General features: G+C 38.1%; 1 protein-coding gene across 1 annotated transcript in view; it reads right to left on the bottom strand.

Moving 5' to 3' along the window:
• Positions 1–26,582, bottom strand: part of ZC3H11D (zinc finger CCCH-type containing 11D) — a 37,925-nt gene that overhangs the window by 5,795 nt on the left and 5,548 nt on the right. The window contains exons 4-12 of the mRNA XM_088836672.1: positions 14,878–15,036; positions 13,609–13,734; positions 13,412–13,525; positions 11,208–11,318; positions 9,683–9,790; positions 8,040–8,156; positions 6,696–6,800; positions 6,243–6,446; positions 4,404–4,496 (exon numbers count right to left, since the gene is read on the bottom strand). Of these exons, the coding sequence (XP_088692798.1) occupies positions 4,404–4,496; positions 6,243–6,446; positions 6,696–6,800; positions 8,040–8,156; positions 9,683–9,790; positions 11,208–11,318; positions 13,412–13,525; positions 13,609–13,734; positions 14,878–15,036 (1,137 nt within the window). The remainder of the gene's footprint in view (positions 1–4,403; positions 4,497–6,242; positions 6,447–6,695; positions 6,801–8,039; positions 8,157–9,682; positions 9,791–11,207; positions 11,319–13,411; positions 13,526–13,608; positions 13,735–14,877; positions 15,037–26,582) is intronic.

Here is a 26,582-nt window from a genome sequence, read left to right on the forward strand (position 1 = left end):
GAATAAAATACTTAGGAATATATCTACCTAAGGAAACAAAAGACTTGTACATAGAAAACTATAAAACACTGGTGAAAGTAATCAAAGAGGACACTAATAGATGGAGAAATATACCGTGTTCATGGATTGGAAGAATAAATATTGTAAAAATGAGTATACTACCCAAAGTAATTTATACATTCAATGCAATCCCTATCAAGCTACCAACAATATTTTTCACAGAACTAGAACAAATAATCTCTCAATCTGTATGGAAATACAAAAAACCTCAAATAGCCAAAGCAAACTTGAGGAAGAAGAATGGAACTGGGAGAATTAACCTGCCGGACTTCAGGCTGTACTACAAAGCCACAGTCATCAAGACAGTATGGTGCTGGCATAAAGACAGAAATATAGATCAATGGAACAAAATAGAAAGCCCAGAGATAAATCCACGCACCTAAGGACACCTTATCTTTGACAAAGAAGGCAAGAATATAAAATGGAGAAAAGACAGTCTCTTTAACAAGTGGTGCTGGGAAAACGTGGAGAAGGAAATGGCAACCCACTCCAGTGTTCTTGCCTGGAGAATCCCAGGGATGGGGAAGCCTGGTGGGCTTCCGTCTATGGGGTCACACAGAGTCGGACACAACTGAAGTGACTTAGCAGCAGCTGGGAAAACTGGTCAGCCACTTGTAAAAGAATGAAACTAGAACACTTCCTAACATCATACACCAAAATAAACTCAAAATGGATTAGAGAGCTAAATGTAAGACCAGAAACTATAAAACTCCTAGAGGAGAACATAGGCAAAACACTCTCCGACATAAATTACAGCAGGATCCTCCAAGACCCACCTCCCAGAATATTGGAAATAAAAGCAAAAATAAAAAAATGGGACCTGATTAAAATCAAAAGCTTCTGCACAGCAAAGGAAACTATAAGTAAGGTGAATAGACAGCCTTCAGAATGGGAGAAAATAATAGCAAATGAAGCAACTGATAAAGGATTAATCTCCAAAATATACAAGCAGCTCCTGAAGCTCAATTCCAGAAAAATAAATGACCCAATCAAAAAATGGGCCAAAGAACTAAACAGACATTTCTCCAAAGAAGACATAAAGATGGCTAACAAACACATGAAAAAATGCTCAACATCCCTCATAATCAGAGAAATGCAAATCGAAACCACAATGAGATACCATTTCACACCAGTCAGAATGGCTGCTATCCAAAAGTCTACATGCAATAAATGCTGGAGAGGGTGTGGAGAGAAGGGAACCCTCTTACACTGTTGGTGGGAATGCAAACTAGTACAGCCACTATGGAGAACAGTGTGGAGATTCCTCAAAAAACTGGAAATAGAACTGCCATATGATCCAGCAATCGCACTCCTGGGCATACACACCAAGGAAACCAGAATTGAAAGAGACACATGTACTCCAATGTTCATCGCAGCACTGTTTATAATAGCCAGGACATGGAAGCAACCTAGATGTCCATATGCAGATGAATGGATAAGAAAGCTGTGGTACATATACACAATGGAGTATTACTCAGCCATTAAAAACAATGCATTTGAATCAGTTCTAATGAGGTGGATGAAACTGGAGCCTATTATACAGAGTGAAGTAAGCCAGAAAGAAAAACACCAATACAGTATACTAACGCATATATATGGAATTTAGAAAGATGGAAATGATAACCCTGTATACGAGACAGCAAAAGAGACACAGATGTATAGAACAGTCTTTGGGACTCTGTGGGAGAGGGTGAGAGTGGGATGATTTGGGAGAATGGCATTGAAACATGTATGTTGTCATATGTGAAACGAATCACCAGTTCAGGGTCAACACATGTTACAGGATGCTCGGGGCTGGTGTGCGGGGATGACCCAGAGGGAGGATAAAGGGAGGAAGGAGGTGAGAGGGGGGTTCAGGAGGGGGAACTCATGTACACCCAGGGCGGATTCATGTCAATGTATGGCAAAACCAACCAATATAATATTGTAAAATAATTAGCCTCCAATAAAAAAATAAATAAAAATAAAATAAAATAAAAAAAAAGAATGTCATCTCAACAACCTTGGGTTTCAACAAGGTCTGGGTCCTATGCTGGGGAACAGTACCCAGATAACATAGTCTAAGTTTTCTCAAACTTTAATGTGTATCCTAATCACCTGGGGAATCTTGTTAAAACGCAGATACTGATTCAGTAAGTCTGAGATGGAGATTCTATATTTCTAACAAGCTCCCCAGTGATGTCATTGCTGCTGACCCCCAGACTATACTTCAAGTAACAAAGGTTTGATCTGTGAGTGATGGCCTGGTGTCTAATCAACTCCCTGGAAATCTGTTGTGACTGCAGCTGAGTCCTCCCCTGGAAGCGAACCCAACCACAAAGGTATATTTCTGATGCTCTCCCTTCAGTCCCAGCCAGGAGACTCTGTGTACATCCACGAGTCCTCTCTCCCAGAAACTCACTGTCACTTGAAACTCAAAGGAATATGTGATGCCCTCCCAAGCAACCTTGGAGCTTGTCAATCTCAAGAGGCTCTGTCTCCAACCCTCCAGCATTAGACAGGTTTATCCTCCCTGCAACCACATCATCAGAGGGCATTGAGAAATTCTCTCCAAAGTTTTTCCCTCTAGGTTGCATCTGAGAAGTACACTGCAGGTCCTCTCTATGCTCTGATTCTTAAAAATGCAAGGGGAATTCTGTCATTGACTTCTCCACCCCTGGGCCCTGGGCCCTGGCGGAGCTGGAGGTGGTGGAAGATGAGGAGAGACTGGTACTGAGTAAGTTGGCTCCACAAAGTTTCTGTTCTCTTGCTGTCTGTTTGGCATACCTTCCTCCATGCTCCCCAAAATTGAAAGAATAAAGCAGTTTTGTTAGCTTGCATTCCCCTGTCACATACAGGGATAGTACATGTTTCATATTCTGAAGTGACCCCTCTTCCCTCCCAAACCTTTGGTGATTCCTGTTTAACTATGTAGGTGAAGGCTGTTGGAATACAGGAGCTGTCCCTGGAACAGGGGTGGAAACGTCCCACCCACAAGGAAATCATGGGAGAAAAAGATGTGGCTTAACAATTGGTAGTTTTATTTAGGATTTTCACTGACTTTCCACCTCTTTGCTCACAAAATTAAGTGCAGCCCACATGAACTTAAGATGAAATATAAACAAATAGCACTGCAGTAGCATTCTCTTATAATAACATATGATGAAGAGATAGGAAGAAAAGAAAAGCAATTGACTCCAGTATAAACATATATGGAAGTGTTAGTTGCTCAGTCATGTCCAACTCTTTGTGACCCCATGAGCTGCAGCCTGCCAGCCTCCTCCGTCCATGGAATTCTCCAGGCAAGAATGCTGGAGTGGGTAGCCATTCCCTTCTTCAGGGGATCTTCCCAACCCAGGGATCGAACCCGGGTCTCCTGCATTGCAGGCAGATTTTTTTTACTGTCTGAGCCACCAGGGAAGCCCTATAAATATATATACACATCTATATACTGCATCACAGTTGCAGTGAAGAGTTTATAGGGAAATACTGCTTTAGAAGATCCTGGCTCTTTATTAGGGGAAGTGTACAGTTTCTAGTCTGGATGTGTTCTGATTTTTCTGGGAACCTCTTGTATAAGATTTTATGAATTTCAGATGATTCTGAAAGTTCTAGGCTACTGATTTAGGTAGGAACTCTCTACCTAGGAGCTTTTCTGAAAGTTTCAGGTTTCTAAGAAGGGACTGAAACCAGTTTATCCTGTGTGATCTTCCAAACCTACTGAGCCAGCCTCAGAATAAGCTGGAGTAAGACGCCAAGATTTTTAGTAAAACAACCACATCTGGAACCTGAGGTTGGAGCCGCTATAAACCTTTACCCTCAGTAGGTCCCCAGAATCCCTACACCCTCCCAGGGCAAAGAGCACAAAACAGAGGCCATAGTCACTTTCAACCTCCAGGCTGGAAACTACAACTTAGGTGCCCTGTCAGCCTGCAATAGCCATTATGTACTCACTAGCCAGGATATAGCAGGGCTTTAATGTTTGGTGTCAAAATATGGTCTTATATATTGCTTTGTAGTCAACAAAGAGTGCATCTTAACAGATTATACAATTGCTGAAACTACTATGCTTCTGGCTAAGGAGAGAAATATATCAAAAGATTTCTGATAAAAATAAGCAAAGAAATACCCAATTTAAAAAAAGGTAAAATTAAACCAACACAGCATTGGAAAGCAATTATTCTCCAATTAAATAAATAAATAAAAGGCAAAAAAAAATTGCTAGTAGATGGGATCTCTTCTGAACTCCAAGTAATTACATTCATATATATCATTAAAATTTTCTAAAATATGTTCCTTGAGCTTAAAACTTGTCATTCATTTTAGAGTTATATGATACATTAAAACCACTAGTAAATATTTACCTGTATATATCTTTTCATTTTTTGAATATGTTTTTGAAAAAGGAATTCTTTTTCGCCATGCTGAACCATTATATGACTTTGACATATATTTATCTGAGAGAAAAAGGAAACAGAAATTAAATATTTTATAATGTTAAAATCATATTCCAGGCATATTTCAAAGTTATTATTCTCAGAGGTGAAACTAGTCTCTAAGTAATTCATTTTACTATTTCAAGGGTAAGGCATCAGGGATACAAGTGAGCTTATTAAGACCATTTAAGTTATCAATGGCCATGGTTACACATCTCTTAATTGGCTGTTCGGTTCCTCAAATAAGAATTGCTCCCATGAGGCTAAGCTAGAGAAAAGTATGATATATGTACGTGATCAAAATATTTCATTGTCTGGCTTTACTGTGATTTTACATATAATTCTGCTAATATTTACAGAACTAAAGAAAGGAAAGAAAGAAGGATAAGAAGAAAGGAAGGTCTGAGGCCCCCTAAATTCAAATCTAGACAATGGCATCTAACTGTCCGGTAGTCACTGTATTCTTCACAAATGTCCACTCACAGTAAAATAATAATAAAATGATAATAGAAAGGGGAAGTGTTTAGGGGTTACACATGACCCAGCCAAACCTTAGGCAAATAAGAAAACTTTAAGAATAAGAAGGCTTTATTCTTGCCTGGGAAATCCCATGGACAGAGGAGCTTGGTAGGCTACAGTCCATGGGGTTGCAAAAAGAGTTGGACGTGACTTAGTGACTAAACAACAACAACAGTAGCAAATATAAATAATTATGTATATAAATACATACATGATTCTATTCTAAAACAAACAGAAGAAAAATAATGTAAAAGTGGGCTTCCCTGGTGGCTCAGAGGTTAAAGCGTCTGCCTCCAATGCGGGAGACCCGGGTTCGATCCCTGGGTAGGGAAGATCCCCTGGAGAAGGAAATGGTAACCCACTCCAGTATTCTTGCCTGGAGAATCCCATGGATGGAGAAGCCTGGTAGGCTACAGTCCACGGGGTCGCAAAGAGTCGGACACGACTGAGCGACTGAACGGAACAGAATGGAAGCTTCTATGTAAATTGTAAAAGGAGGACCAAAGTAAAAAACTTATGCTTCAAAAAGTATACAACAATCAGAACTCTACTGACTAGAGGCAAAAACAGGCAAATACAGACAAAATCACAGGGAACTGAGTGACCTTTTGTTAAACTAATAAAACCAAAACCCAGCTTTAAAAGAACCAAATTCATTTGCAACAAGGGATAAAAAAAGAAATCTGGTTCCCTCCTCCCTCAAGGCCTTGTACTTCCTGACACATACACTTTGACTTGGCCTATTACATGATGGAATGATTGAAAAGCAATCTGGACATGGGTGGGAGAGATGAGAGGTTTTCAAAAATACTGCAGTTAACCCCCAAACTAACCTTTTCAGAAAGTAATCATGAAGGCCTAAAGAAAAACCAAGGCACTAGCCAGAAAGTGATAATAGAACAATGCAGTTGGTGGAACAAGAAAATGTCAACCATTCAAAAACAATCCTCAAGAGTGAAATAAAGCCATCCAGGGGGAACAAAGTGCAGTGCTCTGAGACAAAACTCTAGAGAGGGTCAGTGACAAGCCATCTGAACCTAACACGTTCTCTCCAATATCCTTTAACTCCTGTGCACTCCTGCACATGGAAAAAAATCCTCTCACTAGTTTTCTAAGATATTGTGGTGGTGACGGCCTGGAAAGAGAAGGGAGTGGGGAGCAGCTAAGATTAGCTGGACCATCAGGACGTTCCACAGGGGGGCAAATCACAGACATGAGTCAAGAGCCTGTGTAAGTGTAGAACCTCACCTGAACAGAGGTTGAATTTGGGTTCCTTGTCAACGTCAGCTTTATTGTGGGACCCGTGTGTAGGCCTGCCATGGGGAGACGCATTCAATGAGACAGTTCTGACAGTATCTCTCTGAACATGGATATAGGACGCATTCTCAGACTTTTTGTTTTTATTATTCCGATGGTAACTCATTTTATTTTTGGGATTTGAAGCCTGTACTTCTATAATAAAGGAAAGGGGAAAGGGAACAAGGGATAAAGCAAGCTGGTTTCACACCTGTAATTAATGCATTGCACATTAAGTGTTTAATAGCATGATGGAAGATAATGTAAGCTAAAAGAACTAGGTTTATAAGAATTGACATCTCAAATAACATGGTGCATGATAGTGACTTGTTTGCCAGCTAGAAAATATTATTTAATCTATTTTCAAATTATAATTCAGGAATACCAACTATATAGACACTTTACCTCTCCGCATCCCTGGGCCAGGAAAGTTCTTTGGTTCATCATATATCCATTTTCTTTTTTTCACACCTTTAAAAAGAGGCTTCATCACTGGATGGACATCATTCACTTAAACAAGATACAAATTTTTACAGTTTTTAAGGAGATGCTTTCATCTGAAAATTACTGTAGGTGCTAATTACATATCTGTGCATTCACATGTCAAGCAAGGGGGAAAAAATGTACCACCCTAAAAATTTACTTTCTAGAACAAAGGGTGATTTATTTTTAAGCACCAAAAAAATTCTATCTTTATTTTTCTCATCAAATTGATTGATGAGATTGATTCATTGTTAACATAAATCTTTCTTTACTTTTTAAGCCAAAACTACTACTTCTTAAGAAGTTGGATTAGTGTAAAATAGTGAATATTTTAGTGAATATTACCTTATTGTTCTCAGTTGGGGTCATGGATAGTTTGGTGAAATAAGACTCAATAATCAAAATTTGTAAGTGCTAATATTATTAAATTATTCACTTCTTGCTTGCTTGTTTTAACACAGAAAATTTTATATGCAGGCTCAATTTTCCAAGAATTTCTAAGGTACATTTCTCCAGAGTAAAAATGAACATCAAAATCACTATGTAGATTACACTAGCTCTCTATAGAGGGCTGATAAAACTCTCTTTGCCCTAGCTCCCATCTTCAGCTTAAGCAGGAAGCCTTCAGTGAACCCCTGATTCACTACCTCCTCTCCAAACATCACCCTCCGTCCTTACTCGCATACGCCCCTTCCTAGGATTCGGAAACTGTATTTTTCACAAGTGTCACTGAACTAAGCTCCTCTGAGGTAAACCATCATGGTTCTCTTCGTTGCCCAGCTGGGGTTGAAGAATATTGCAGGGGTTCAATAAATGAAACAAGGAAAAGAAGGAAGGAAGGAAGGGGGGAGGGAAAGAAGATTCATGAGTCTTGATTGTATCAAGAGAAGAAGCTTAGAGTACTAAATGGCAAGTAGAAGCAAAATCAAGAAAAATAATCTGAAAGGTAATAAAAAAAATCTGTCAATCAATCCCACCACAGGTTAAATTTAAAATGCCGTACTAATGAATCTTCCAAGAACATAGTATTATATTATCAATTTTAATATCTAAATTAAACTAATGGGAAAGTATTTAATTTACTAGGACCTACATCACAATCCATTGTCAGAGTTAGCAAAAGACTATTGTGTCTTTAATTCTTAATCCTGAATAATTTTCAAACCATCCTTTTTTCTTTCTTTTTAAAAGTTCTATTTCAAATAAGCAAAACAAATCCATGATAAATATATCTAAGGCCAAAAAGTGATAGAGCTAATGTCTCACTTGAAGAGAGGTCCTCTCTGCACTTCATACTGATATTCTCAGTAGCATTTAATACATGCGTTGTAGGTACTAGTCGGGTGGTTAGGGAACGCTTTGGATGAGGGCTGTCCTTGTTATCTTTTAAAGCAAATTAAGAAAATAAAATGTCAGTATTAGTAAAAAAAAAAAAAGTATTTCTGTTGGTATTTCACTTTGCAAGCATTATATGATGGGCATACCTCTTTAAAATATATATATGCATATTAATTTTTAGAACCCACCATTGAAATTCCATAGTTAGCACATTGAGTCCTCCAAATCTGTCAGTATCAAAACATTAAAAATTTGAAATACAGCCATTATCTTCAATAGGTAAATATGCATTTTTCGCAATATTTTTAATACCTCCATACAAAAAAAATTTTTTTTAAGGATTATCAATTTTATATCAAATGTGCCAATTAAAAAAATTACTGATTTCATTTATTTATTTGGCTGGCCTGGTCTTAGTAGCAGCACATAGGATCTTTGATGCAGCAAATGGGATCTAGTTCCCTGACCAGGGATTGAACCCAAGCCCCCTGCATTGGGAGCATGGAGTCTTAGCCACTGGACCATCTGGGAAGTTTCAAGTATGCCAATTTAAACCAAGGATGAAGAATATCTGTAAAACACTTCTCTCGTTCTAAGCTTTGGAGCAGAACAATCCAACAGAGTTTTCTACAATGATGGAAACATTCTAAATCTGTGCCATCTGAAATGATAGCCACTAGTCACATGTGAATACTTAGCACATGCAATATGGCTAGTGCAAGTGAAGAACTGAATTTTAAAATTTTATTTAATTTTAATTAACTTCAGTGTAAACGGCCACATACAAATGATGGCTACCATTATTTGTGTAGTTAGAGGTGTGTTTTTTGATAGACTGAACAAAAGAGAGGAAAGGAGATTTACATATCATTTTCCATAGGAAGAGTTTGATCACATGTGTCTTTCCCTGTCTTTGAGAATATTTATTTAATGATGGAGAAGACAGTAGATAAAACTTGTTACCACTTATATGGAGAATACGTAAAGTCCTCTAATTACAGGACAGCTATCCTGTCTGTGGCTTAGAGAGCTGCCCAGCCAAGGTCCCAGCTGGGGGATTCTTAGCAAGGTGGAGGCAGCTTAAACCTATAGAGAATGTACATTATTAACATATATCTGGATTATTCTCAGACTACAGTTAGTAATAATCCTAAAGCGGGAAGTCAGCATGAGATTAGTACTCTTCTCAGTATTATATATCTTCACAAAATTCAATCATACTGACTATTAGAAGCTGAAAAAAAAAATAAAAAGGACTGGATATTACCATTGAAGAGAACCAATAACTTTAGAGCTAGCAAGACTCTCAGCAATTGTGTAGTCCAACAGGCCAGTTGTTCCCATAAGGAAACTGAAGGTAAGAAAGATAAAGCTCCGCAGGCAAATAATTAGTGACAGAGCCAGGACTGGATACTGAGGGACCCTAACTCCTATCCAGCATATTTTGGTGTCTATTTTTATTACCTTGCCTCTTGTATTGGTTTCTACAACCATATAACACAATCAAATTTTACGTTTTGTATTTATCTATACAAATCACAAATGGATCAAAATATAGACTGGCTCATTACCTTTAGCATTTGAACATTTTGATATGGTGCTTTCTTTCTCTTCAGTTAAAGCTTCATTTTCATCTACTCCAAGAAATAGCATTCTCTGTGGAACATAGCAGTCACCTCCTAGGACAACAGCTTACTGTCAGTGGCAACCATGGCAGACAATTGTACAAAGCTATCTTTCAATACCGCACACTCCTCCTCTAAAACACTATTTAAACACTTCTCAGTGATACTATTGCCGTCTCTATACATATCATATATGTTTTGATTAATATATATGTATATGAGTATTCAGTATGTACACTTACAGGTAATTGTAAGAAAATTCACAACAACACAATTTTCCATCTACCGATCTTTACTACACTTTGCTGCTGCTGCTAAGTCACTTCAGTCGTGTCCGACTCTGTGTGACCCCATAGACGGAAGCCCACCAGGCTCCCCTGTCCCTGGGATTCTCCAGGCAAGAACACTGGAGTTGGTTGCCATTTCCTTCTCCAATGTGTGAAAGTGAAAAGTGAAAGTGAAATCACTCAGTCATGTCCGACCCCTAGCGACCCCACGGACTGCAGCCTACCAGGCTCCTCCATCCATGGGATTTTCTAGGCAAGAGTACTGGAGTGGCTTGCCATTGCCTGCTCCACACTTTAGAGATACTCAATAAATATAATTGCTTTCCATATAATATCCTCAGGTATATGAAAGCAGGTTTTATGTTCCCTAAAGATCTATTTTCCAGGATAAATATCCACAGTTGCTTTAAAATTTACTTAAATACTTAATTTCAGATCTTCACCATACAAGTTTCCCTTTGTTAACATAAAATATTAGTTTTCAAGTAACCTTGTTTAAAAATAATTCTCAAGTATGGACTACCCTGTATAGAAATCAGTGGAACTAGTACAATAACAGATGGCATTTACACAGCATCTTTCTCTATGTCAGATAGTCTACTGAATATTTTAAATGACTTATTGCATTTAATTATTTTTCTATAGTACTCCTAATAATGCAATGTAAGTTTACCTTAGCTATCTGGTAGCTGACACAAGTTACTTAATCATTTTGAAACCTTGTGGCCCACAAAAGCATTTATTTTTCCCTCACAATCTGTATCATATCAAGTCTTTCCCAACTTGAAGAAAACTTACCAGTTATGTCTTGGACTTAACTGCAAGAGGTTATGTTTATCACAGTTTGCCTTTACCTTGTTACATTCGACTCACTGTTCCAGCATATTAGCTTCCGGTCACCTGTACATTTTATAAATAACGTCTCTATACATGTAATTGTTCAACTGTTTAAACATAAAGCCATTTATTCCACAAATATTTACAAAATGTACTGCACGTGCCAGGAGTTCTACTGCAGAGAGCAATTGATTATACACAATTCCTGGCCTCAAGGAGCTTATCCAAAGTCAGTGATAAAATGTCAAAGAGACGTTGATGAAACAAGTTGCTTATGAGAGAAAAAACTCAGAATTATGTATTATATGGTGATATACTCAGAATCAATCAGTAATTAATTAACTAACCTCCATTTTCAAAAGCAGCAATGTCAGTCCTTGGTTTCCTATCCAATGATGCTTTTATTTCACCTTGCCTTTCAAATAGGCTGAATTTTGTTGGAACTGTTAGACCATCCCCTAGAAATAAAAAAAAAAAAAAAATCACTCAAGAAACCATTAGGTTCTTACCTAAGTTTCTGATAGAATCTATGGTGATAGTAAAGAATCTAAAAGTTAAAGGAAGTATTATTTGTTCAGTGATTTGATGAACAATAAATTTATAATTATATACATTTTGAGCCAATTTATAATTATCAGGAAAGCAGAAGGGAAATTTATTATCTTATGTGGATAATGTAACAAGTGACAGTTAAAAAATGTGAGCAATATAATGCTATAGTGTATATATATTTAATTTAGTTCATGTGCTTGGCATATAATGAATTTTATAACATTTCTTTTGTTTTTATCTACTCACCATGAAAAATCTGAGTAAAATGTATTAGGGTCTACTACTGATTGAAAAATGCTAATTTTACTGATAATTAAAGTCTCTCCATTTTCTTTATACCTTTTTAGATAATTTTCTTCTAAAATAAAATACTAAAAGGAGAATAAAAGAGCTATGGTAATATGATATAACTTGTTATTCTGAACTGGATTCTAAGGGAAACTTCATTTTAGTATAAAGAACATCGATGGTACAACTGGTGAAACATTTTTTTAGGTTTGTAAATAATATTATATAACTAGTAATTTTCTGATATTGGTATTTATACCACATTTGTGTGACAGTTATTTAAGCCTGCAACTTACTCTCAACAAATTTGAAAAAAAATAACAACAATGTGTATATTGAGAAAGGGAATGAAAAAATCAAATGTGTAAAGTGTTAACATTCGGGGAAATCTGGGTAAAGAGGGTTCATGAATTAACTGGAATTATTTAAAAATAAAAAGCTTTTTTTATTATTTATTATTTTTTAAATTTATTTATTTTAATCGGAGGCTAATTACAATATTGTATTGGTTTTGCCATACATCGATATGAATCTGCCCCAGGTGTACATGTGTTTTTAAAACCATAATATAAAGTGAACATGTATATAATTGTCTTTATATCTGACATTTTAAATACTCATTGCTGACATGTTCATCCTTGTTTTGTTTTTCTTGTCTGTGTCATTTCCTTCTTCAAGGGATCTTCCCTACCCAGGGATCAAACTCATGTCTCTTGTGTACACTGCATTGGCTGGCAGGCTTTTTACCACTGGCTCCGCCTGGGAAGCCCTTGTCTGTGCAGTTCGGACAATCTGTCCCTCACTAGATGGCTCCCACCTATCAGCTTGGGTTTTGCAACTGCTCTACCATTTGACAGTATGTTGCTGCCACCTACTGCCATATATGTTTAAATGGTTTGCCACACATACTTGCAAGACAGACATTCTACTCCTTATCTCATATTCATTCATCTTGATCCTGGGAACCTTTTCCAACTCTCGTTTTGGTATCTAAGAGGAGGAATGAATTCTGATTTCACTTACTTCTATAAAGTTTTTTTTTTAAAGCTCATCCCAGAGGCAAGAAAATTACTTAAACCCATGGCATCCATGGATTTTTCTCCAAGTTCCTTGTTATATATCCAGAAAATAATGTTCTTTTTATCTTGTTTTCAAGAGCAAAACATTCACCAACAGAAAAGTCAGATTCACCAGAACATAAGATCCATAAAAAGGCACAGCCTTGTAATTATTCACCTGTGTTGCTCTTGAAATTGGCTGGTACACAGGAAGCACTCATTCAATGAACAAATATACCCTTGTCCTGCCACTAACATTATTCTATGACCTCCCTTTTGTCCTTCTAGGGCTAAGTTGTCCATTATACTTATAAAGAAACATCTACACTTGTTTTATAGGGAGATTAATTTTCACAGACAAATGAAGTGGTAAAACTGAATTATTTACAGAATTACTGCATGGGGTATGTAGTGTCACCAGGTGTTTATGTAGTCTATCCATTCTGTGGTTCCTCTGGGAAAATATAATTACATTAATAGCAGCTTTTCATATTAACTTTAGGTCATGCAATAGAATCACTTCCTTCTCACTCTCAGTTCTGATGTATTATTTATCATTTGACTCCAGTGCACACTTAACTAAATAATTCACAGCCTATCACACCAAGTATCTCTCATTCACCACCTTGAAAAGCTTCCTTTTCAGTCCTTACCTTCTTGCAATTCACTGCCACTTTCCAAAGACTTTTCTATCTCTTTTTCCACTATAGAGGCTATGCTTTTAGATGATGAAATATCTGAAGGAGTGTGAACTCGGTAGTATTCACCTAATCTCCCACAAGAAAATCAATGGTTAGTGTACTCTTCTCACATCAAATATTAGAAAATGCACAAATGTTTGATTTCTTACCAGATTTATAACACATCTCCTTTATTGCTCTTTTTTCTTCAATTTCTTCAGGAGTCTTTGTCCATAAACTAGAAGCATCTATAGGATATATTTTTTTTAAATTAAATTGTCCCAAAGCCAAATAATCTGAAAATTTATAAACCAGAATGAAAAATCCCACACATTGTCCTCATAAGTGGATTACTGTTTTAAAAACATTTAAAGTCAATAATTTGAGTACTAACAAATGTTTCTTATTGCTATATTTTATGTTTTAGAAAGAATCAGTCAAGAGAAAAATGGCTATACATTATGTGTCTTGAGATGAGAGGCTGGACATATAGGTTCACATTTGAGATTATGTTTGTCTGGAGAAGGAGGATGTTGGGGTCGGAGACATAGAGTAAACAGCAGAAAATGATACATCTCCTTTTTCCTATTTTTCCTCAAAGTTAGTTTTAAAGTTAAAGGATGGTGAGTGGGTTGTAATATATCCTCCTGAGGTTTCAGGGGCTTCTGACTCTAGATAAGAGGTGGAATTCCCTATTAAGTATCTTTCTGCAGTAAGATAGCCACAGAAAAAAATGTAACATTTCAGCCTTTTCAATGTGCCCACATTCTAAGTCTCCATAGAAGGACAAATTCCAGGGCGGAGGCAGACTTAGAGTTTATTTTTCTGGAAGTTTACCTTATTTGTACATGCTTATTGGCACTGCAGTGCTGTGGTGATATGGGAGGAAGAAGATGGACCACAATGTAAAAGACCTGGATTCTAGTCTTCTTTATGCTGGCAAGGATTACTGGGATAATGCCGATGATAATGCTTTACACATTACAAACTACTCTATTGATCTCTATAGCTTCAAGGATTAAATGTGAGACCAATAGACTTGACACTTATGTATGTCAATGTTGTTACATATAAATAGACAATGTTGTTGTATATAAATTTATATGATTATGTAAATCATATTATCAATGTTAAGTTATACACAAATAAAACATGTTATTAGTATACCTACAAGCAACTGTGCATATTTAAACATGAGATCTGTCTCCTAGTCATCATACGACAAAAAACTTTCAATCCAAACAATCATAAATATATGTGTAGATGTAGGACAAATTAGAACATAATGAATTTAATACGTTTAATAAAATTAAAGCTATTTTCTCACCAAAATCTGCCTTACATATTAGTTATAAACTTCTAAAAGTTAAACAAGTATGCAGAAAATATCATGAGGTTTTTGAATGCGCACTATAAATGTGAGAAAAAGGTTTACTCACCATTTTGTTCACCTTCTTCCTCCTCCTCTTCCTCAAAGTTAGTTTTTAAAACTAAGGGATGGTGAACAGGTCGTGATATATTCTCCTGAGGTTTTAGAGGTTCCTGACTCTGGGTTGGGGGTGGAATTCCTTCCTGAGTTTCTTTCTGTAGTATGATATCTATAGAGAAAAGGCAACATTTTAGTCTTTAAGATATTCCTTTTGGCACATGTTCAATGATTAACTACTGTCCTCTTGATTAACTGCATATTTTGCTAAAAGGCATCTCATTTCTAGAAAGATTATTAAACTAACTTATAAAAATCAGCATTTTGCAGGTAAGATGTGGAAAATATGCCAATTCATAGACTTTGGATAGTAATTACAACCACAACTTGGTATATATCATACTTTGGTATAAACACAAAGTGATCACAAGCTTTACTGTATTCTTCCATTACATCTATGGGATAAGAATAACTTAGTTAATCACATTATGACAATATAACAAAGGTAAACTCATATAAGACATAACTTATAATATCAGAGTATACACATTTTAAGGAAATAAAGAGGAAAAAAGTCCAGAGGTTCTAGTCTTCTGTGGTTGGGGGTTGATGACTTGGAAATGAGAATAATACCTTCAGATTTCTCCATTGGCTCCAAGTTGGTCAGATTGAACAAAGCTCTAGGTCATATTTGAATGTTCTGTAACCTTCAAAGCTAACCAGCAAATAATAGAAAAAGCTAGTGAACACATGTATCTTTGATCATTACTTATTCGAGTCCATTTATTTTTCAAGCCAATAGTTATCAAATCTGGCTAAATATCAGAATCAACTGAAGAAATTCAAATAATCTTTTCTGTCTCTGTTTTCCAAACTTCTGATTCTGAAGGTCAAGATTAAAGCCTGGAAATCTGATGATATTTTTCAAATGTCTCAGATAATTGCAAAATCAGTCAAGTCTGGAAACCACACCCCAAATCAAGGATCATCTATCTGGGGTCCAGGGTCATGGGAAGCCTTTAGGCGGGTTTGCCATCACAATAATTTGAAAGCCTGACACAGCCTCCTCTGTCCATGGATATTCCAGGCAAGGATACTGAAGTGGGTAGCCTTTCCTTTCTCCAGGGGATCTTCTTGACCCAGGGAACGAACCCAGGTCTCCCACACTGCAGGCAGATTCTTTACCATCTGAGCCATCAGGGAAGCCCTGAAAACAACCAATTGTAGTCCAAATTCTTAATTTCCACATCTATTTCACCTAAAATTGCCTGAGAACAGGCCTCAGTTCATAATAGCCTTTTCTCTACTTTACAGAATAAAGGTGGACAGGAAAGCCTGACATGCTGCAGTGCATGGGGTCACAAAGTTGGACATGACTTAGCAACTGAACAACAACAACGCTTTACTCATGCCAAAATTTTCTATATAGCACACTTCCCAAAAGAGAAATCCTCTTTTACTGATTAATCAAACCACCAGGAACCCATAAGGCTTTTTCCATTACCTTGACTTATACACATTTCTAGAAAATCATGTTGTAATAGGCAGATGCCAAAGATGTCCAAGTTTTAATCGCTGAAACCTGTGTATACACTAAGTTACACAGGAAGGAGGAATTAAGACAGCTAATCAGCTGACCTCAAAATTAGAAAATTATCCTTGATTATTCAGGTGGTCCTTTGGAAGTAGAAGAGAGTTGCAGAGGAACAGGTGTGACAGTGGAAGCTAGGTCAGAGTAATGCAGTGTCAGAAGGACACTGCCCATTGCTGATTCTGAACTTGGAGGGAGGGGGACATGAACCAAGAAATAATGAAGACCTCTAGAACCCGGAAAAGGTAAGTAAACACGTTCTCCCTCAGAATCTCCAGAAGGAATGCAGCACTGGAGACACCTTAATTTTAATTCAGAGAGACTTCATCGAATTCCTAAACTATAAGCTAATAAAATTGAGTTGTTGAAGCCACTTGGTTAGGGGTAATTTGTTACAGAAGTAACAGGAAACAAATACACACGGTATTATAAAAAGTGCTACTGGGGTTTACATTGGAATGGTCTGAATTCACCTGCATGATAGAGTATGTTGGTAGTTAAGAATTTTTATTGAAAATTTTTGCTTCCTCCATTTCTAGACTCTTGTTAAAGAACATGTCATTCTTGGAAAAAATTCTCGTGGCGTCAATGAAAAGTGAGCACTAGTAAGAAATTCTAAAGGAAAAAGATGGCTTTAAACAGAACTTTTCAGCTATTCTAAATACCTATTCTCAACACTTGTCATTAGCTGCAAAGAAAAGCTTCACTGAACATTCAAATGTTAGTAAATGTTAGTCCCATTTTTTAAAAGCTTTCTTGAGATTCACATACTATACAATTCACAAATTTAAATGTTTTTTTAGTATATTCATAGAGGTATGCAAATATCACCATGATCAATTTGAGGATATTTGATCACCTTAGAAAAGAAACCCATACCTATTAGCAGTTACTGTTCATGTCTGCCCGATGTTCCCAGCTGTACAAGCGCTAGTATACCTTCTATTTCTATGGATTTGCCTATTCTGGATATTTCATATAAATGAAATCATACAGTATGTGGTCCTTTGTACATGATTTCTTCAACTTACCATAGTGTTGTGCTTTAAAAATATTTATTTGGCTGCACTGGCTCTTTGTTGCAGCATGAGGGATCTTTAGTTGCAGCATATGGGATCTAGGTCCCTGACCATGGATTAAACCTTGGTCCCCTGGATTGAGAGCGCTGAGTCTTAGCCACTGGACCACCAGGGAAGTGCCATCACAGTGTTTTTTAATAGTCAAATAATATTTCACTGTATGCATATACCACAATTTTTCCATTCATCAAATGATGGACACTTGGTTTATTTCCACTTTTTTAGTTGTTTTAAATAATGTTAGTATGAATATTTATTGTTGTACGAGTTTTGTGAGGACATATGTTTTCACAGTTCTTGGCTATACACTTATAAGTGAGTAAGTAGGACATATGGTGTTTCTAGGAGCTTCCTAGGTGGCAGGTAAAGAACCCACCTGCCAATTCAGGTGACATAAGAGAATGGGTTCGATCCCTGGGTCGGGAAGATCCCCTGGAGGAGGGCACGGAAACCCACCCCAGTGTTCTTGCCTGGAGAATCTCATGGACAGAGGAACGTGGTGGGCTGCACTCCTTAGGTTCAGGAAGAGCTGTGCATGACTGAAGCAACTTGCACATGCACACATAGTGATTCTATGTGTTCTCTTTTGAGGAACTGCCACACTGTTTTCCAAAGTTGCATCATTTGCATTCCTATCTGAAATGTATGCAGATTTTGATTTCTCCATATTCCTGTTAAATCTTATTATCTATTTTATAAAACCATCTGAGTAGATAGAAGTGGTACCTCGTGGTTTTGACTTACATTTACCTAATGGTTAGTTACAATGAGCATCTTTTCATGAGCTTATTCAGTTCAGTTGCTCAGTTGTGTCTGACTCTTTGTGACCCAATGGACTGTAGCACACAAGGCTTCCCCGTCCATCACCAACTCCCAGAGCTTACTCAAACTCATGTCCATCGAGTTGGTGATGCCATCCAACCATCTCATCCTCTGCTGTCCCCTTGTCCTCCTGCCTTCAAACTTTCCCAGCATCAGGGTCTTTTCCAGAGAATCGGTTCTTCACATCAGGTGGCCAAAGTATTGGAGTTTCAGCATCAGCATCGGTCCTTCCAATGAACATTCTGGACTGATTCATTTTGGGATTGTCTGGTTTGATCTCCTTGGTGTCCAAGGGACTCCAAGAGTCTTTTCCAACACCACGTTCAAAAGCATCAATTCTTCAGCGCTCAGCTTTCTTTATGGTCCAACTCTCACATCCATAAATGACTACTGGAAAAACCATAGCTTTGACTAGACTGATCTTTGTCAATAAAGTCTCTGATATTTAGTATGCCTTCTAGGTTGGTCATAGCATTTCTTCAAAGGAGCAAGTGTCTTAATTTCATGGCTGCAGTCACCATCAACAGTGATTTTGCAGTCAAAGAAAATAAAGTCTGTCACTGTTTCCCCATCTATTTGCCATGATGATGGGACTAGATGTCATGATCTTAAAGTTTTTTGAATGTCGAGTTTTAAGCAAGTTTTTTCACTCTCCTCTTTTACTTTCATCAAGAGGCTCTTTAGTTCTCCTTCATTTTCTGTCATAAGGGTGATGTCATTGGCATATCTTAAGTTATTGATATTTCTCCTGGCAATCTTGTTCTCAGCTTGTGCTTCATCCAGCCTGGCATTTCGCATGATGTACTCTGTGTATAAGTTAAATAAGCAGGGTGACAATATACAGCTTTGATGTACTCCTTTCCCAATTTGGAACCAGTCTGTTGTCCCATGTCCAGTTCTAACTGTTGCTTCTTGACCTGCATACAGATTTCTCAGGAGGCAGGTAAGGTGGTCTGGCATTCCCATCTCTTTCAGAATTTTCTACAGTTTGTTGTGATCCACACAGCCATAGGCTTCAGTGCAGTCAATGAAGCAGGTGTTTTACTACAATTCTCGTGCTTTTTCTATGATCCAACGGATGTTGGCAATTTGATCTCTGGTTCCTCTGCCTTTTCTAAATACAGCTTGAACATCTGGAAGTTCATGGTTCACATACTGTTGAAGCCTGACTTGGAAATTTTGAATATTACTTTGCTAGCATGTGAGATGCGGAGAAGGCAATGGCGAGCCACTCCAGTGCTCTTGCCTAGAAAATCCCATGGATGGAGGAGCCTGGTGGGCTGCAGTCCGTGGGGTCGCTAAGGGTCGGACATGACTGAGTGACTTCACTTTCACTTTTCACTTTCACACATTGGAGAAGGAAATGGCAACCCACTCCAGTGTTCTTTCCTGGAGAATCCCGGGGACGGGGGACCCTGGTGGGCTTCTGTCTATGGGGTCACGCAGAGTCGGACACGACTGAAGTGACGCAGCAGCAGCAGCAGCGTGTGAGATGAGTGCAATTGTGCAGTAGTATGAACATTCTTTGGCACTGCCTTTGTGATTAGAATGAAAATTGATCTTTTTCAGTCCTGTGGCCACTGCTGAGTTGTACAAATTTGCTGGTATATTGAGTGCAGCACTTTAACAGAATCATCTTTTAGGATTTGAAATAGCTCAACTGGAATTCAACCACCTCCACTAGCTTTGTTTGTAGTGATGCTTCCTAAGGCCCACTTGACTTCACATTCCAGGATGTCTGGATCTTGGTGAGTGATCACACCATCGTGGTTATCTGGGTTTAAGATCTTTTTCATATAGTTCTTCATGTATTTTTACCACCTCTTCTTAATATCTTCTGCTTCTGTTAAGTCCATACCATTTCTTTCCTTTATTGTGCCCAACTTTGCATGAAATGTTCACTTGGTGTCTCTAATTTTCTTGAAGAGATCTCTAGTCTTTCCAAGTCTATTTTTTTTCTTTATTTCTTTGCATTGATCACTGACGAAGGCTTTCTTATCTCTCCTTGCTATTCTTTGGAACTCTGCATTCAGACGTATATATCTTTTAGCCATTTTTATATCTTTGAGAAATGTATATTCAGATTCTTTCCCCATTTTGTAATGGAATTGTCTTTATATTACTGAGCTGCAAGAGTTCTTCATATATTCTGGATATAAAATGCTTATATATAAGATTTGCAAATATTTTCTCTCATTCTGTGGGTTGCATTTTTACTTTCTTGATGATATTCTTTGAAACACAAAAGTTTCTAATTTGATGAAATCCAATTAATATTTTTACTGCTTGTTTTTTCTTTTGATGTCATAACTAAGAATTGTTTGAGTAATCTATAGTTTCTTATAAGAATTTTATAATTTTAGCTCATATTTAGGTCTTTGTGGTCTATTTTGATTTAATGTTCACAAGAGCAAGGTCTGTACTTACCGAAGGCTAAAAATAACCTAAATAGATGATAAATACTAAATTATTATTAAATAATAGTGGGATATGTAAACAAACTTGCTATATGTGATGGTTGTGTGTAGTGTGGTTAGGTATATGTGTGCTCAGCTGCATCCAACCCTTTGTGGCCCTGTGGACTATCAACCATCAGACTCCCCTGTCCATGGGATTTTCCAGCAAAAATAATGGAGCAGATTGCCATTTCCTACTACAGGGGATCTTTCCAACCCAGGGATCGAATCTGTGTCTCTGCATTGGTAGGTGGGACTAGTACCACTTCAGAAGCCCATGGTTATATCTGAGAGTGTTGTTAAACATAGGAGATCTATGTCAATGCATTTAGAGATAAAGTTTCATGATATTTGCAACTAACATTCAAATGGTTCAAAAACAAGTAAATATAGGTTTTATACATTTTTTGTGTGTATATGTAAGAACAGTTAGCAAAAACAAGACCAGGAGCTGACTGTGGCTCAGATCATGAACTCCTCATTGCTAAATTCAGACTTAAATAGAAGAAAGGGAAAACCACTAGACCATTCAGATATGACCTAAATCAAATCCCTTATGATTATACAGTGGAAGTGAGAAATAGATTTAAGGGACTAGATCTGATAGACAGAGTGCCTGATAAACTCTGGACGGAGGTTCGTGACATTGTACAGGAGACAGGGACCAAGACCATCCCCATGGAAAAGAAATGCAAAAAAGCAAAATGGCTGTCTGAGGAGGCCTTACGATTAGTTGTGAAAAGAAGAGAAGTGAAAAGCAAAGGAGAAAAGGAAAGATATAAGCATCTGAATGCAGAGTTCCAAAGAATAGCAAGGAGAGATAAGAAAGCCTTCCTCAGTGATCAATGCAAAGAAATAGAGGAAAACAACAGAAAAGGAAAAACAAGCGATCTCTTCAAGAAAATTAGAGATTCCAATGGAACATTTCATGCAAAGATGGGCTCGATAAAGGACAGAAATGTTATGGACCTAACAGAAGCAGAAGATATTAAGAAGAGGTGGCAAGAATACACAGAACTGTACAAAAAAATCTTCACGACCAAGATAGTCACGATAATGTGATCACTGACCTAGAGCCAGACCTCTTGGAATGTGAAGTCAAGTGGGCCTTAGAAAGCATCACTACGAACAAAGCTAGTGGAGGTGATGGAATTCCAGTTGAGCTATTTCAAACCTTGAAAGATGACGCTGTGAAAGTGCTGCACTCAATATTCCAGCAAATTTGGAAAACTCAGCAGTGGCCACAGGACTGGAAAAGGTCAGTCTTCATTCCAATCCCAAAGGAAGACAATGCCAAAGAATGCTCAAACTACCGCACAATTGCACTCATCTCACACGCTAGTAAAGTCATGCTCAAAATTCTCCAAGCCAGGCTTCAGCAATATGTGAACCGTGAACTTCCAGATGTTCAAGCAGGTTTTAGAAAAGGCAGAGGCACCAGAGATCAAATTGCCAACATCCGCTGGATCATGGAGAAAGCAAGAGAGTTCCAGAAAAACATCTATTTCTGCTTCATTGACTATGCCAAAGCCTTTCACTGTGTGGATCATAATAAACTGTGGAACATTCTGAAAGAGATGGGAATACCAGACCACCTGACCTGCCTCTTGAGAAACCTGTATGCAGGTCAGGAAGCAACAGTCAGAACTGTACATGGAACAACAGACTGGTTCCAAATATGTAAAGGCGTACGTCAAGGCTGTATATTGTCACCTTGCTTATTTAACTTATATGCAGAGTACATCATGAGGAACGCTGGGCTGGAAGAAGCACAAGCTGGAATCAAGATTGCTGGGAGAAATATCAATAACCTCAGATATGCAGATGACACCACACTTATGGCAGAAAGTGAAGAGGAACTCAAAAGCCTCTTGATGAAAGTGAAAGAGGAGAGTGAAAAGGTTGGCTTGAAGCTCAACATTCAGAAAACAAAGATCATGGCATCTGGTCCCATCACTTCATGGGAAATAGATGGAAAAACAGTGGAAACAGTATCAGACTTTATTTTTTTGGGCTCCAAAATCACTGCAGATGCTGATTGCAGCCATGAAATTAAAAGACGCTTACTCCTTGGAAGGAAAGTTATGACCAACCTTGACAGTATATTAAAAAGCAGAGACATTACTTTGCCAACCAAGGTCCATCTAGTCAAGGCTATGGTTTTTCCCGTGATCATGTATGGATGTGAGAGTTGGACTGTGAAGAAAGCTGTTCGCCGAAGAATTGATGCTTTTGAACTGTGGTGCTGGCGAAGACTCCTGAGAGTCCCTTGGACTGCAAGGAGATCAAACCAGTCCATTCTATAGGAGATCAGTCCTGGGTGTTCATTGGAAGGACTGATGCTAAAGCTGAAACTCCAATACTTTGGCCACCACATGCGACGATTTGACTCACTGGAAAAGACTCTGATGCTGGGAAAGGTTGGGGGCGGGAGGAGAAGGGGAAAACAGAGAACGAGATGGCTGGATGGCATCACCGACTCTGTGGACATGAGTTTGAGTGAACTCCGGGAGTTGGTGATGGACAGGGAGGCCTGCATGCTGTGATTCATGGGGTCGCGGAGAGTCGGACACGACTGAGCAACTGAACTGAACTGAACTGAAGTACAATAGAGGGAAAAGAGAAAATAAATTGATTAATTGGTGAATCCTGGTGAAGAGTACATGGTTGGGTGTTCATTGAACTATTCTGCAACATTTTTGTAGCTTTAACATTTTTGAAATAAAAGCTGGAGCTAGAAAAGTACACTGAAGGCTCAGCTCTAACACTCATGTATGTAACTGTTGGCTTAAGTGGTGACAGGAAACAGGAAAAGGAGTACGTCAAGGCTGCATATTGTCACCCTGTTTATTTAACTTATATGCAGAGTACATAATGATAAATGCTGGGCTGGATGAAGCACAAGCTGGAATCAAGACTGCCGGGAGAAATATCAATAACCTCAGATATGCAGATGACACCACCCTTATGGCAGAAAGTGAAGAGGAACTAAAGAGCCTCTTGATGAAAGTGAAAGAGGAGAGTGAAAAAGTTGGCTTGAAGCTTAACATTCAGAAAACAAAGATCATGGCATCTGGTCCCATCACTTCACAGCAAATAGATGGAGAAACAGTGTCAGACTTTAGTTTTTGGTCTCCTAAATCACTGCAGATGGTGATTGCAGCCATGAAATTAAAAGACACCTACTCTTTGGGAGGAAAGTTATGACCAACCTAGATAGCATATTAAAAAGCAGAGACATTACTTTGTCAACAAAGGTCCATCTAGTCAAGGCTATGGTTTTTCCAGTGGTCAGGTATGGATATGAGAGTTGGACTATAAAGAAAGCTGAGCAGCAAAGAATTGATGCTTTTGAACTGTGGTGTTGGAGAAGACCCTTGAGAGTCCCTTGGACTGCAAGGAGATTCAACCAATCCATCCTAAAGGAGATCAGTCCTGGGTGTTCATTGGAAGGATTGATGTTGAAGCTGAAACTCCAGTATTTTGGCCACCTGATGCAAAGAGCTGATTCATCTGAAAAGACCCTGATGCTGGGAAATATTGAGGGCAGGAGGAGAAGGGGACGACAGAAGATGAGATGGTTGGATGGCATCACCAACTTGATGGACATGGGTTTGGATGGACTCCGTGAGTTGGTGATGGACCAGGAGGCCTGGCGTGCTGTGGTTCATGGGATCGCAAAGAGTCAGACAGGACTGAGCGACTGAACTGAACTAAGTGGTCATAGGAATGGTTGGTGGGGTGAGTTGGGTTGTTCTTTTTTTTTTTCTTTTTTTAGTTACTGCTGTTGTTTCAAGCTCCCCAGATAATTCTAAAGGGGAGCCAGCTTTGAGAAACATGATTCGGGGTACCTGGTCTTCCTGGATTCAGATGGTTAAAGGGAACAAGCCCCACATATGCGTGGCCAGAAGTAAACAGAAAAAGAGAAAGAAAGAAAAAAACTTATTTAATGGAAATACACATAAATCAGAAATGTTAGAAGTATTCTACTGTTTACTGTAAATTAAAGGGGAAAGAGCATCTTTTATTATATGTAAACGATCTTAATATCTTTGAAAGGAAGGCTGTGGGGTAGGGTGGAAGAGCATTAGCCCCTCAGAAGGAGGAAGCCAAATTAGGTGGTCTCGTGGGTATATCCATTCAAATGACCAAAAGGACTGGTTACACTTGAAATGCCAAGTCTGGGGTTGTTAAGCAGCTTTAGAGTAAGAATTGTGGTTGTAGGCAGGTACCTCTAGTTATGAGATATATTATGTCACCTAAGACATTTAACCTGTCTGGGCTTCATTTTCCTCATCTGTACAATAAAAATACTATTTTTCAGATTTTTGTGAGGATGAAATAAAATTAGGCATGCAGAGTACTCAGCATAGGGGTGCCACACAGAAAACTCTTTTTTATTTGAAAACTGTGGATATGAGATTTTCTCATTTCTCATAATCCTACTTCATTTTTTTAAAATCAATTACATTTTTAGTTTATAAAGTTTTAAAGAGACAGCCTGTGGACATCTCAGACATGACTAACAAATGTTAGGCCTGGGAACTAATACTTGAGTATGAAGCATGCATGTGCTCAGTCGTGTCTGACTCTTTGTGACCCCATGGACTGTAGCCCACCAGGCTCCTCTGTCCATGGAATTTCCCAACATGAATACTGGAGTAGGTTGCCATTTCCTTTTCCAGGAGATCTTCCTGACTCAGGGATCAAATCCAGTCTCCTGCATCTCCTGCATTGGCAGATGCGTTCTTTACCAGCTGAGCCAGCAGGCAGTACCTACCCTTACTTCCAGAAGTGCCGTGCTCATTGATGAGGGCAGACAGTGTCTGGCCAGCATGAGGAGTCTCCCATCCAAACCCAAATTGTTACAGGGGTCACCATCATTTGGTTTAAGACACTTGCTCAACCCCTCTCCCCTTTCCCCAAAGAGAAAGAACTGATGTGAACAGCTCTTCCTCTTATAACTATTAACAGATGTCTTACTCTGAGTCTTATCCACATACACACACACAAAACTAGTCTGTGTTTTACTGACTCAAATGTTCAAGTCAAGGTGTTTGTTAAATTATGTAAAAAACATGAGACAATGGTTTTTCAAGACATAATGAAAAGGTCATGTACACACATTCATTTAGGCAAGACCTTGTAAAGTGAGCTGACCCAAGCTCCATTTAATGTGGTCAAATAGTCAGTTGTCCAAGGCATCTCCAAGACAGTGACTCAGAATAAATAAAAATCAAATTGTCCTTTCAGGTATTCATTTTAGAGTAACATGGCAAATAACCAAGGAGATGAGCATTTGCTTCATTGTTTGAGCTACTCTGTTTTGAATAAATTGTCCCTTAGCAAAATTTAAGGAGTTTCTTAAGAGGAACACTCTGTTTGGGTACACTAACCTCTACTGCGTACCATGGGAGAAGAATAAGAACCCACCAAGCTCACAAAGACAATGTGAAATGTACTCAGAAACGCCTAGCAAATTCTGATAATTAGAGCAAATATTAACTGAGCTATGTTTTTCTTAGCACTATCATTTGGTTTTAATAGCTATTTGCTTCTAAACTTAGAGATGATAACCAGAGGGATTAGGCTGCCTTTGAAAATGTCTGGTGTAGCAACATTTAAATGAAATCTTTTTCAAAAGAGTCCAAGACCTTTTTTTTTTTTAATTTGTTAGCAGATTAAAGTTTAAATTGCAAAAAGACTAACTGGTAGTTTTACACGTCCAGACAAAAAAATGTCAGACTCCTGATAACTGAACTTAGTCCTT

Source organism: Moschus berezovskii, chromosome 6 (genome assembly GCF_049115385.1).
Source record: "Moschus berezovskii isolate FMDL1 chromosome 6, NW_MosBer_1.0, whole genome shotgun sequence".
Taxonomy (NCBI): Eukaryota; Metazoa; Chordata; class Mammalia; order Artiodactyla; family Moschidae; genus Moschus; species Moschus berezovskii.